Source organism: Macrotis lagotis, chromosome X, assembly GCF_037893015.1.
Source record: "Macrotis lagotis isolate mMagLag1 chromosome X, bilby.v1.9.chrom.fasta, whole genome shotgun sequence".
NCBI classification, from domain to species: domain Eukaryota; kingdom Metazoa; phylum Chordata; class Mammalia; order Peramelemorphia; family Peramelidae; genus Macrotis; species Macrotis lagotis.
In genome coordinates this window covers 220419399-220433228 of record NC_133666.1, presented here as the reverse complement: position 1 = coordinate 220433228, position 13830 = coordinate 220419399, and the positions used below count along the sequence as shown (strand labels likewise).

The 13830-nt window shown below is 33.2% G+C and overlaps 1 protein-coding gene across 20 annotated transcripts in view; it reads right to left on the bottom strand.

Annotated features, from left to right (window-relative positions):
- ARB2A (ARB2 cotranscriptional regulator A) overlaps positions 1–13830 on the bottom strand; it is a 490274-nt gene that overhangs the window by 354037 nt on the left and 122407 nt on the right. For 18 of the 20 annotated variants that reach the window (XM_074201383.1, XM_074201397.1, XM_074201387.1 and 15 more), the window contains one exon: positions 3025–3090. The exons of the other annotated variants lie outside the window; for them this stretch is intronic. In XM_074201383.1, coding sequence (XP_074057484.1) covers positions 3025–3090 — 66 coding nt within the window. The remainder of the gene's footprint in view (positions 1–3024; positions 3091–13830) is intronic. 20 annotated transcript variants of the gene reach the window in all.

Sequence of the window (13830 nt, the reverse complement as noted above, 5' to 3'; positions counted from 1 at the left end):
AGCAGGGCCTGAAAATGGAGCAAAAGTGGTATTATTCAGTCCCTGAGATGGGGGACATTTGGCCTCACTTTACTCAACTGTGTTGTTTGGTTAATATCCAAGCAAAACTGAGAGGTTAAAAAGGCAACTGAGAACTTTATTTAGCTTGAAATATAATCATCATAGTACTAGGTGATGGTGGAGAGGAAATGCAACCGGGGAAGAATATCAGTAGGAATGTGAAATAAAGAAACAAATCACCAACAATATATCAGTGAATTTATAAATGTAATAAGGGGCATTTTATACTTTTTACTTTTAAATTCTGCAAATAAAAATACTATCAAAGAATAATTAATAAATTTTCTCTGAGTTGTTTAAATCTAGTATTATTAAAAAGAAGTAATATTAAAACTCTTAATTGTTCTGCTTTTCTAAGAAAAGAGTTCTAAATATCTAACACAAAAGATACAAATTATGCCAGAGACTGTGCTAATGATCATCAGGGTATATATCCAAAATCTCATTCAAGCTGATGAAATCTCCTACTACAGAAGCTCACCTCTCAGTTCAGGGGGAAAAAAAAGCAATGAATTTTTTTTTTAAGCCTGGAAGACATTCAAGAAATCAGATGTTGGTATAATTTCTGTTATAATTTATGGTATAATTCTGTTACTGGTACAGCAGAATATATTATGTCCTGAACATTGAAAGAATCCTAGTTTTAAGTATTCTACAAAATAAATCCATTAACCTATTAATATTTGAGTTGTATTTAGAGAAAAAATTAACATCTATAAATTTTTATTTTCAGAAGTTATATCTCAAGTTCTCTTTTAAAACTACAAATACTTATTCTACTTTAAAAATTACATATCCTCTAGGTGGCCTAGAGGATAGAGCACTGGCCCTGGAGTCAGGAGTACTGGGTTCAAATATGACCTCTGACACTTAAGAATTGCCTAGTTGTGTGACCTTGAGCAAGTCACTTAACCCCATTGCCTTAAATAAATAAAAGTTTTTAAAAATTACATATATGAGCAGTGTCATTTAATACATATTAGGAATGAATAAGAGTTCACACCAATCCAAACAGCTGAATGATTAAAGGATTCAATCATTACAGTGGGATAGCAATGAACATGAAGTATATTAAGTAAATTACTTATCCTAAAATAAGAAAATTTAGAAATGCTAAATTATGGATATGTGTAACAGCCTAGCCTAAAACAATATGCTTTATAATTTAAGGAAGGTAAAAGTAGAGAAATTAGGACTGGAAATTCTGTTAAGTTCTCAGCAAACCTCTAAAGCTGAATACATATACACAGTTCAACTGTGTAAAATTGAATATTGGAAAAGAGAGAAAATGAGGGTAGGCTGGTGGTTTTTTCAAGAGCCCTTGAGAAGAACAAACTGAGCTGGAAGGAGGGGAAGAGTAGAGAAGATGGCAATATCTGGAATTGCCTTTGAGGAGAAAAGCATTAATATCTAGCCCTAGTCTCTTATGATCAAAGTTGAGAAAAATTTAAAACTGGAGAGAGAAATGTGATCAAAAAGAAGACTAGGAAAGATTATTTGGGAAATAAATGTGTTTTATGTGTACAAAGAATTTGGTTTTCATGTATTTCAGAAAGGAACAAAGTTGTAAATTAAAGTGAAGCTTATGGTTATATACATGATAAAAGGATCCTAGCAACTAACTAAGGGATAGTCTTTTGGGCTCTTTGGGCCCTACAGAGAATAAAACTAAATTCTTCCAAGGAAGTCCTATAATGTACCATCAAATTTAGGGGTGAAAGGTACAGCAACTCTTATGAAAGTCTTACATCCCCCAATTTTAGGAAGGTTCATGACAAGATCTCAGTATTCAATATTCTCTCTGTAGTACGCTAATAAAAAATCATCAAATTTTAGTACTTCACAAAAAAGGGTAAATTTCTAATAATCAAAAATTTAATAAAAAATAAAACAGCATATATAAGTATGAAGGTAATGACATAGTAAAATCATCATTTCTTAGTTTGGAGTACTAAGAAAGCACCTAAGTTCCAAACAGAAAGATTTGAGCCTCAGTTCTATAACTAAGTGGCTCTACAACTTTGGACAAGTCACGTTTGACTTCACTGGTAGTGAATTTCCTCACCTGTAGCAGAGATATAATAATATCTGCCTAGGTTATTGTGAAGATCAAATCAGAAATACATTAGTTAAGTTACTTAAGGTGTAAAACACTAGGCACATATAAGTAATGCTGCTACTATTAAAAGTTTTATATGTCACAATCTAAAATAATAGAAAGAAAGGACATCAGGACACTATATAGGTCAACTTTCTCATTTTACAAAAAAAAAGGAAATATGCATAAAATTTGACATTTCACACTTTGCCCTAAAAAATACATAAATTTTCTACAAAATCAAATAGAAAAAAGAGATTCTCAAACCTTTGCCTCAGCAGCACAATAATGTGCAATAATTTCAGGGAAGTATTCAATTTTCACAAAAGGTGAAAGCTGGTACTGTACATCAAATAAAAACTAGGAAAAAAGCTAGGTAATGAAAATGGAGAAAATACATAAAAGGAGAGGGAGAAATCAGGAAATTATATGAGAATGCAAAATTATTTTCATTCTAAAGGCAAAGAAGAATACAGAGAAGACTCTTATACAACTACTCATGCCAATCAAATGAAATGGATGGTCGCAAATTGTAGTCTAAAAGTTCAATGAGTATCTATTATTCTTTTAAAAGGATGAGAATCTCTAAAGAATAATAAAAATGAATTATCAAAATATCTCACATACATTTTATGAGCAGAGAAGATAATATCCAACAACAATATATAGAGAGTAAGCTTTCCCAAAGATACAATACAACATTATGTAGGAAGGTATCTTTAAAAAACCTATTCTGAATTAAGTGTCATGAATATAATAAAATCATAAAATTCAAACATAATAAATTAAGATTTTTAAAAGTCTTTTCCCTAAATAAAAGTTATCATTGGAAATATAAACATGGATAACTTAAAAAAATAACTTACAGGTAGTGAGATTTTTTTCAAATTGCAATCCTTTTCCAAGAGTTCATACACATATTTAGTAATAATCTGGGGGGGGAAAGTTAAAAACATATTAAAATCTGATATATTCCCATCCATTAAAAAATTATATAATTAGTTGCTTAATAAAGATATGCATTATGAATAAACTTATATGGTTTTATTTTACCATTATCAACTAAGAGTCAGGACATCACTGTGGAAAGAGATCCAGCATCAAGAGTCAAGAATACTTTAGTTCCAAATTTTTGACTGAGCAGCCCCAGGGACAGGAGCACAGCAGGGTAAGGAGCTACAGGTTCTCCTCACTCCTCCTGCTCTTTCCTGACTCTTATTGTTGTCCCAAAGTTTCCCTATCATTGGATCACCAATCATGTTCCAGAAACCGAGGTTGAGAACCCTCTATGGAGAATGAAAGATAAAAAGAAGAAATGGGGAGCCACTGAAGCTTTATGAGTGGGGAATGACATTAGTGCTGGGCTTTGGAAATATACACATTTGGCAGCCAAAAGAAGTTATGATTAGAAATGTAAGAGAAAGAGATGCAGAGAAACGAATTAGGATGCTAGTAAACAAAAGAAGAAAAACAGAAAAAAAGAACTGACAAAGCTGAAGAGGCAAAACTAAAGCTAATATTCCAGCCTAGCAAAAATGCCTGGAATCCATGACTTCCTTGTGAAGAGACTTCAGAAGCAGCAAAAAGTACTTTGACTTAGTAGACAGCACAGAGTTAAAGCTAAGAAGAACAAGCAATTGCTAACTAAGTACAGGTTCATACAAGAACTTAGTGACAGAAGACCAAGTCCCTATAAGTCCCCCAAGTCCCCCATAGGATCTGATCCAGACAGTCCTGACTCATCACCAGTAAGTCTAAAATTGACCAAATTAGAAGTATCTTGGGGCTCTGGACTGTCTCTGAGAACAGCACCTTGGTCTTGTGAAGGCTCCTGCTCCTCCCTGACTTTATGGCTAGGGGGTCAGAAGGTGTTCTGGGTACAGAACTAGAGAGGCAGAAGCCGCTGTATAATGGGTCTCCTAAAACATGGGAGTCCTCAGATTGAGCAGCAAAACTTTAAACCTTTTTTGTGTTTTATTTTTCCAAAACAGCTGCTGGAGAAAGAAAATCTTTATGAAATTCTGTTGAGGGGCTGAAAGGATGGGTTTGAGTGAAGGATATGAATGAGGTAATATGAATTTAGACTCAAGTTTAGACCCTATTTTGCTGAATACCCTCTTGCTGTAGTCTGTAATTCTGATGATGGAGTGTTGGAGATTACCATAGGGGAAAATGGATCTACAGGCCAGCTTTGCAGAAAAAGTCTTGTCTGATGGGATTGGTGCTAAGTGATTTAGTGTCATGTAAATGGGATTATCCCATATAGATCTAATTTCTACAAGCACAGTTCCCTGGTCTCTATAAAGCAGATTGGGAACTTAATGCTAATATAACTGCTCTTGAGAATTGCTAGCACTTTAAAGTAGAACAATGTTACAGGAACTGGGGCTGCGAATTTAGTGAAGTGGGATCATAAATGTGGAAGAACCCTAAATAGTTTAGGGAACATTTTTCAGTATTTGAAAATTTTAAAAAAATATGCCCTCTTTCCTACAAAAAATATACATGTTCAAAACTTGCCCCAGATTCAAACTGACTGCATGACTCTGAGCAAATCTGATCACTCAGTGCTACAGACAGCATAATGAATTAAGTAAAAATTGGAGAAAAGAGAAGAGGTGAGGAGGTTATACTTTACCCAAAATAAAAACACATTTGTGAAGAAAGAGTAGAATTCAAAAAGCAAAACAAAAACAAAAACAAAAAACCTGGGACTTTAAAGCAGAGATCTCAAATATAAATATGCACAAGAGGATTCCTGTTGGTTCCATACTTAGAGAAACTACATAACAACATCATCTATGTTCTATTGCATTTTTTATTTATTTTGTTAAATATTCCAACAACATTTTAAACTGATTCAGCTGCACTCAGGAGAGTTATAGGAATAATGCAGAAAGAAGTCTTATTACTTCAAAATAACAGACTATTATTGGCTGGTCATTTTTTTAAAGTACAAAATTCTAAAATGGCCTAACAATAGTGGGGGAAACATCTACATTCTAGATACTAAAAATATAAAACAATAAAAAATTTAATGAGACTATTTAAAAGGCTGAGCCATGAATAATCTGGATTAATTTAAATGGATGTAAAACAGATTTAGTATTAATTACTACAATAAAAACTTGCATTTTATTCTCTAAAAAGAAAAGCACTTGACATCCTGGCACTGGCTAGGCAGAAACTTTTACATTTAACATATAGTACTTATACCTATATCTTATACTTAAAAGTTAATTTATTATATAAAATACTATACTCTGCAGATCCTTACCAGCTGGTATCTTTTGTCCAGAGAGACAATGGGTTTTTAAAGTTCCCTATCTCAGCATGTTTCGAACTGTCAATTCTAACCATTTGCAATTCCATTGTGATATAACAAGTTAAGAGAAAAAGCTCATTAACTGTAAATCTAAGAAGTCCACTATCTTCAGTGAATTCAAATTAAACCCATATACTTGCTTTCTCATAACAAAATTCCTAACACATTTTTGTTTTGCAATCCAAACTCTGAGGAAAATACTCAGGTTATGATTTATAAAATATCAATCCTATAAATGCACTGAAAAGAAACATAGTAGTGGAAATACTTTTAAACAAATTATGTACTCCTTTCTTGCTGATAGCAATGATTTCAAAATATAGAAAAAGCCTTTGCCATATAACTGGTTCACAAATTTTTACCAGGTTAGAGTAGTATCGGTCAAATGAAAAATGAACAATGCATTCTAAAGAAATTCTCAAGTGAAGTAACTGAACTGAGACCTGTTCTAATTGCAACTCTAAATTCTTTTGTGACCTTAAGGACAAAACTACCAAAAAAGTAACAGAGAAATTCAAAAAGACATTTTGATGTAATGCTCTTGCCCATATTCTAATCTCATGAGAAAGGGAAAGAGAACTCTAAACTCAGGAAAGAGGAAGAGACAAAGGGCTAGCAAAGAACAAAGGGAGAGGAAGAAGAAGAGGGAGAAGGAAAAAAGGGAGAGGGAAAGAAGAGGGAGAAGGGAAGAAAAAAGGGAGAAAGAAGGAGGGAGAGAGGAGGAGAGGAAAAGGAAAAGGAGAGGGAAAGGGGGGACAGAATGGGGGAGAGGGGAGCGCAGAGACAGAGAAAGGGAGGGAGAAGACAATGAGAGAGAGAGAGAGAGAGAGAGAGAGAGAGACCGACCCAGTGATTCTGCCCAGGCTAATCCTAAAAAATCAAAAGCATTTAAAAATATAACTGGGTAAAAAGTTCTCAAATTAAGAATGTGAAGGATGTATTTATTTAAGGGAAAATATTAAACATTACTTTTAACAATGGAAACAATCCCAGACCAGTTTAAACCCATGGATCACCTAGCAATACATAAAGCCTCAAGATTTTTCATGTTTTCATTTTTGTTGGTTCAGAAATTTGGAGAGAAAGAGGAAAGGAGGGGTTTCCTTATTTGATTTTTTGTTGTTTATTCGTTTCTGACCCAACTTTTATAGTACAATTGGTGCTAACAACTATTAATTTAATGATTGCTTTTTATTCTATCTTTATTAAAATGTCTTGATTTCCCTATTTAAGTGACTGTCACTTTTTCCAATGGGGGGGGCAATGAACAAAAATGTCCATAATCACAATTTAGAAATAGTTAAATGGATCACTATATATTTTTAAACTCAGTAAATATTAGTTAAAAGAACAGAAAATAGCATTAGATAAAATCTAAGACAAAGCGTCATTATACTGACTGGAACAATAGTTTCTAAGATGCAGTACTGATGTATATTAGAGGATAATCAAGGGATTCCTCTCTCAAATATATAAACTCCAGAACTTTCTTTGTCTTCAGACACTTTTAGACACATCAATATACTTTTAAGTGCCACTATACCATATGAGTCACAGTATATCAATCTTTAAAGATCTACTAATCACAAAGGACAGTGCAGAGGAGATGTCACTAGAGAAGGATGTCTCTAAAGGATGTCACCAGAGAAATAAATAACCAGAGAAGGATATGTGACACTAGTAAGGAATAACCTACAAACAGCATGCACCATTAGTAGCCCCACAAAATAAAGGGATTTTCTAGAAGATGATCCCTAGAAGATTGGAAGATTTGATAAACAGTCAAATAAAATGAAAAGGAATTCTGTAGTGTAATCTGTATTGTTTAAAGGAGTATATCAAGCAAATCAAATCATACCACCAACTACACATATTTGAAAAATAATAACACATACATGAGCAAGACATTTATTCAGTTTAAGGAAGGGAAAGCAATAAGCATTTACATAGTGCCAACTATGTGCCAGAAACTATGAAAAGTGTTTTTTTCCACAAACTATCTCATTTATTCCTTATAACATCTCCTATTCTATAGTTAAGGAAACTGAGGCAAAGAGAAGTTAAGTGACTTGACCATGGTCTCACAAAACTAAAGAAGTATCTAAGGCCAGCCAGATTTGAATTTGAAGACTGGTGTTTTCCTGACTCCAGGTTCAGCATTCCATCCATTGATCTCCAGTAGATGCTGTTAATATGCTTACTTATTTGTCACACTGAGTTCCATTGCATTTGGAGAAGGGGGAGAAGGTAGCTAAATAATGACCAACCCTTAGTTGCAGAGAAGGATTCTCTGTTCCCTTGCAATAGTGAATTCTCAATACCCAGGATGGAAATTCAGATTCTCGAGTCAAATCTTCCATCACTATAATTAGCTGGATTGAGTATAACACCTAGAATTATACCAACAGTTCTATTAAATGACTATGCAGTAAAAGCTATAGAATTTACTGAAATTCTTGCCAGTACCCACAAAAACTTGGTTGCAAGCAGAAGTATTCATAATTAATATGCCAATAATAAAAGGCTACATATCACTTCATTATAATTAAACACTTAACAATGAATCCTATGTCCAAAATGGGTATCAGCAACTCCAAAAGCTTGGTCCACAAATATGGCAAAATTCTGAAGAGTTCAGAAGACATTAAGGATTTAATTATTCTTCATAATAATGTATTGGTTTATCAGTCACAGGTTCAACATTGGGATTCAGATAAGAAGGAATAAGCACCAGATTAGATGGTCTTATACTAGCATTTATATAAATATATATATATATATAAATATATATATATATATATATATATATATATATATTTATGTATGTATGTATGTATATTATCCCCCTCCTCCAAAACATCACACTTTACAATGTGATTTCAGGGGACAATGTTGCAACTGAAGTTTCATCAGAATCAGAACATTCATTATGTCATACCTTAGAAAAGAATAACAGAATCATCCAGTATTTAAGTTAAAAGAGATTCTATCAATTGCCCAGTTCAAATCTTTCCTCTAAGTAGCTGAAAAGTAAAGTAACTAGTCCAGATTTATACAATATGCTAAGAGTAGAGCTGGTATCAGCTATCTTGACTCTCAGGCAAATGTTTTTTGATAAAACTATAGTCATTGACTTTATAACCCCTTCCCAACTAACTATTGAACCAATAACTCCCCTCCTCCTCATACTCTTAAAATTCTCCCTTGGATTTAAATAAAAATGCAACTTACTTGGTACCTTATATTTGACTTCTTTTTAAAAATATTACAGATATAAATACTTTAGCCAAAATATATCAGTTTTAAAAGTAAAGGATGGGGGGAGATGTGACATTAATAGCACATATAAAATACCTGGGGGTTTTAATTAAATGCTGCATTATTATGAATCACCAGTGTAATAGAGCAAACTCTCCTTTTCACCACCACCCCCAAAAAACAGCCTAATATAATCTTAGACTGCATTAATAGAAATATAGTTCAAAGACACTGCAGATGTAGTTTCACTATATGCTGGGTTATGACATCTGGATTATCATATTAAATTCTAGGTATCCCATTTTAAGAAGATAAGGACAAGCTGGAATATATTCAGAGTAAAGTGACCACAATGTGAGGACTTGAAATATATCAGTTATTATTACACTGTTGGTGGAGCTGTGAACTCATCCAACCTTTCTGGAGAGAAATTTGGAACTATGCCCAAAGGGCAACAAAAATGAGCATACCCTTTGATCCAGCAATACCATTACTAGGTCTATACCCTGAAGAGTTGATGAAAAGGGGTAAAAACATAACTTTTACAAAATTATTCATAGCAGCCCTATTTATGGTGGCAAAGAATTAGAAATCAAGTAAATGTCCTTCAATTGGGGAATGGCTTAGCAAACTGTGGTGTATGTATGTCATGGAACACTATTGTTCTATTAGAAACCAGGAGGGATGGGAATTCAGGGAAGCCTGGAGGGATTTGCATGAACTGATGCTGAACGAGATGAGCAGAACCAGAAAAACATTGTACACCCTTAACAGCAACATGGGAGTGATGGTCAACCTTGATGGACTTGCTCATTCCATCAGTACAACAACTAGGGACAATTTTGGGCTGTCTGCAATGGAGAATACCATCTGTATCCAGATAAAGAGCCATGGAGTTTGAACAAAGTTCAAGGACTATTCCCTTCAATTTAGAAAAAAAATAACTTATTGTCTGATCTTATTATCTCTTATACTTTTTGTTTCTTCCTTAAGGATGTGATTTCTCTCTCATCACACTCAATTTGGATCAATGTACAACATGGAAATAAAATAAAGACTGACAGATTGCTTTCTGTAGGGGAGAAGGGAAGTAAGATGGGAGAAAAATTGTAAAACTCAAATAAAATCTTTAATAAAAAAGAAATATATCAGTTATACCAATATAATAATTTATATTACACCATTTCAAAACACATCATGTCATATACTAATAGGAATGTTTAAACTTAAAAAGATTTAGGGTAGACATGATACCAATCTTTTTTTTCCTTTAGGTTTTTGCAAGGCAAATGGGGTTAAGTGGCTTGCCCAAGGCCACACAGCTAGGTAATTATTAAGTGTCTGAGACCGGATTTGAACCCAGGTACTCCTGACTCCAGGGCCGGTGCTTTATCCACTATGCCACCTAGCCGCCCCTCATGATACCAATCTTAAAATAGTTAAAGGTCTTTCATTTGCAAGAGGAAAATAATTTATTCTGAATAACTAAAAAAAAACTAGAATTAGGACTAATAGGCAAAAGTTACATAGATTTTCTTTCACTAAAGAAGAACTTTCTAATAATAGAGCTATTTGACCATGGAATAGGCTACTTTATAAGGCAGCTTGCTACATGTTACTGTATAGTGGCTATCTTCCATGGATGCTATAAAGACCATGCCATCATACCAGTATTAGAGACTAGATTAAGATCCCTTGAAAGTTTAATATTTTATCTCCAACTTCATAGGATGAATGAATCATTTATATTGTTTATAAACAGAAGAAAGGACAAAAGGGGGGTGGGAAGGAGTGTAAGGTAACAAATGAACAGACCACATATTGGAGTTCTCTAAGATTAGACTTGAACAGATGCCAAGTCTCTTTGGCAGAGAAGAAACTAAAGACACATTGGAATGGCAGATGATTCCCCTATTTATGTGGAGACCACTTAGGCACATGCAGGGGATTGGGGGGAGAAATTCAAATATGACATAGGAATAATTATGACAAATATTGAGGCTGATATGAAAAAATGGCCTAACAATAGGGAAAAACTAAAATCCAACAGTAAGGGAGAGAAAAATGGAAGAGTCTGAGCTCTCTTCAAGTCTCAGTTGAAGGGCCACTTCTTATTCCCTTTCTGATCTTCTAGTTCTTGATGTTTTCCCCAAAATTACTTTGCTTTCATTTTAAATTTACTTATCTTTATATGAGAGGCAGTGTGAGCTAAAGAATAGAGTTGATTTTGAAGGCAGAAAGAGCTGAATTCAAGTCCTGTTCTGACATATATTAGTTGTTTGATACAAGACTAATCACTTAACTCCTTGATGTTTTAGGAAACTAAGGCTATAAATGCAATTTCCTCATGTAGGACTACCCCTATATAAATGAAATTATAGGCCCAGTCCCTATCCATATACAAGTTCTCCCACTCTACCTCCATTGCATCTGCCTACCAGAGTGCTTATCAGGCATAGAGTAAACCCTTAAGAAATGTTTTACTTGATCTATTTCTCATTTAATTCTGAACCCTAATACTAATTCAGGTGGGGGGGTGAAGGGGAAGAAAAACTTCAGGAAAAAAAATTTATTCTATATTCAAAAATGTAGGATGATGACATAATGTTATTTCTCAATAGGCCATGTGTTTTTTTGTTTTTTCTAGACTGCTATCTAGTATGTGCCTGGAATGCTTTCAAACTCTACCAAGTCAAACTGAAGAACTAAAAACTAATACTGATATCATCCTAATAAAAATTAAAATAGAAAGATACAGTTGATGCAAAATTAAGCACTGAATACAATCCTAAATCACCAAATATTACTCTCAAATTATCTCTGGTGTTACCAGTCACAACAAGAAAAATATAACTGAAATCAGGGTCTTACTCCAATACCTCTAATAAAATATATCCAGTATTATAAGACTAAAAACCATAAGGCATAAATTAACTATTGTGAATTTTATTAATATTTTTATTTTAAACTCTAGTATTATTTTTATAACAATTTACTCTGTAGTTACTTTGTAAACTGAATGGCAAGCACTGCTTCCTCAATTTTCATTTAAGATTTATTGAGTACCTACTATGTGCTGAATCTTGTGAATTTAAATAAAAAGCTGACAACTTCTGCTGCCACTAAGTTATGCAGAATATCTATTATGGTCTGATTTCCAATATATTTAACAACAGCCTAGGAGTCACTTTTATGTTCTAAGTAGGCAATTTGAAGATTCTCTGTGGTATCCAAACCATACCTTTTTTGCAATTCCAGGAAGAGGAAAAATAATGAGATTTTATATAGGTTCCAAATTACAACTGTCGCTCTATCCAGGAAAAAAAAAAAGACAGTTTCCTGCAGGCTTTTATCTACAATTACTTCAGATGCATGAGAATTTGCTAAGAGTAAAGCAGAAATAATTTCTTATCATTACTAGACCTCCTAGATTAATATTAAATTATCTAAACATGTAACATTATGTCCATATAAATAACATAAATTTAAACAGATTATTATCAAAAAATTCAAAAAAAAGTACTCATCCAACCCAAAGGGAACTTAAAATTCAGAATGCACCTCATAAAATACAATCAAAATCTATTTTGTAGCTGCTGAACTATGAATCAGTGTATACATAAAAGATGCTACTATCAGGTTTAATAATAATTAGTTATATAACAAATGTAAGCAGTTGGAAATTACAAAAACAAATTGATAATATTTGCAAAAAAAACTGATATAATTTTAATTTTAAAATTTAATTTAATGTAATTTAAAATTAAAATTTCAGTTCATTTTCCCTCCTGATAAACACCATCCTCAGTCTTGACTGATCCTTCACATTTTGGAACCAACCTACTTTTCCTGACTTAATTTCAAATTAATCCTGTAAAAATTTGACATTCCAACTCATCCATACCTCCCCCTTAGATCTCTTCCCTTCAATTTCTCCTCCCTCTTTCTTGCCACTCTCTCAAATTACCTTGTATTTAACTCTCTCATATAGGTCTTACCTCTCAAAACAGACAGTATAGGGGATAAAATGATAGTATAGGGGATAGCACAGTAGTGCAGTAGATAGAGCATTGGCCCTGGAGTCAGAAGGACTTGAGGTCAAATCTGACCTCAGACAATAATTACTTAACTGGGTGACCTTGGGTAAGTCACTTTACCCCACTACCTTGCAAAAACCAAAAACAAACCAACAAACAAACAAACAAACAAAAACAGACTGTATGTTCCTTAAACCTGTTTTGAAGGAAGTTTTTTTTATCTTTCTTTCCCTTGGGTCCTAGGTACTTTAAAAATGTTTCTTGAATACTGCATTTGTATTTAATGACAGTACAGCTGCCAAGGGGAACAATGTAGGTATAAAGCCTAAATGATATTTGACCAGCTATTCTCTCCATCTTAAGATGTTAACAGTGATATCTATCTTTCACAGAACATTAACCTCTATCTCCTCACTTCACAATTGCATAAGTTCAATATTTAAGACATATTTCAATTCAATATGCCAAATGGTTCTATTCTGGTTTCCTATCAACTATTCTTTGGGTGGTCTAAGGAATAACATGCCTTTTTTAACTTTCCTTGGATGAAAAAGACAAGAGAAATACTGAGCTCAAGCTATAACTGACAGCTATCTGAAGTACTGCAAAAATCTTAATAATGAGTTATACTTAGACTCTCCTTTCTATATTATGAAATATTTTCAAATAACTTAAAAGTCAGTGATTTATGTCCATTTTTGTTTGGTCTTCCACACAATTGTGATTATTGATACGTGGACTTGAAATATTGATCCTCAATAAATTTCAAACTTAAAAAAGTCTTTCTGGATTTCATTAAGCATGAACTAAAATTCTTCTAGAAATACAGAATTCCAGAAATTCAGAAATGCCTAAAAAGTGATCTATAATAGTAAATACTATAGGAGAAAATGGTTTGGAAAAGTAGCAACTTCATCATTTTTCCCTTTAAAATTTTGAAAAAAGATTCGCAAAATCATAAAAAGACAACATAAAGCGTATAGCAAAAAGTTCTATCAGCCTATGACATAATAGTCTGACATGATTTCTAAGACTATATTCCCTTATAATGT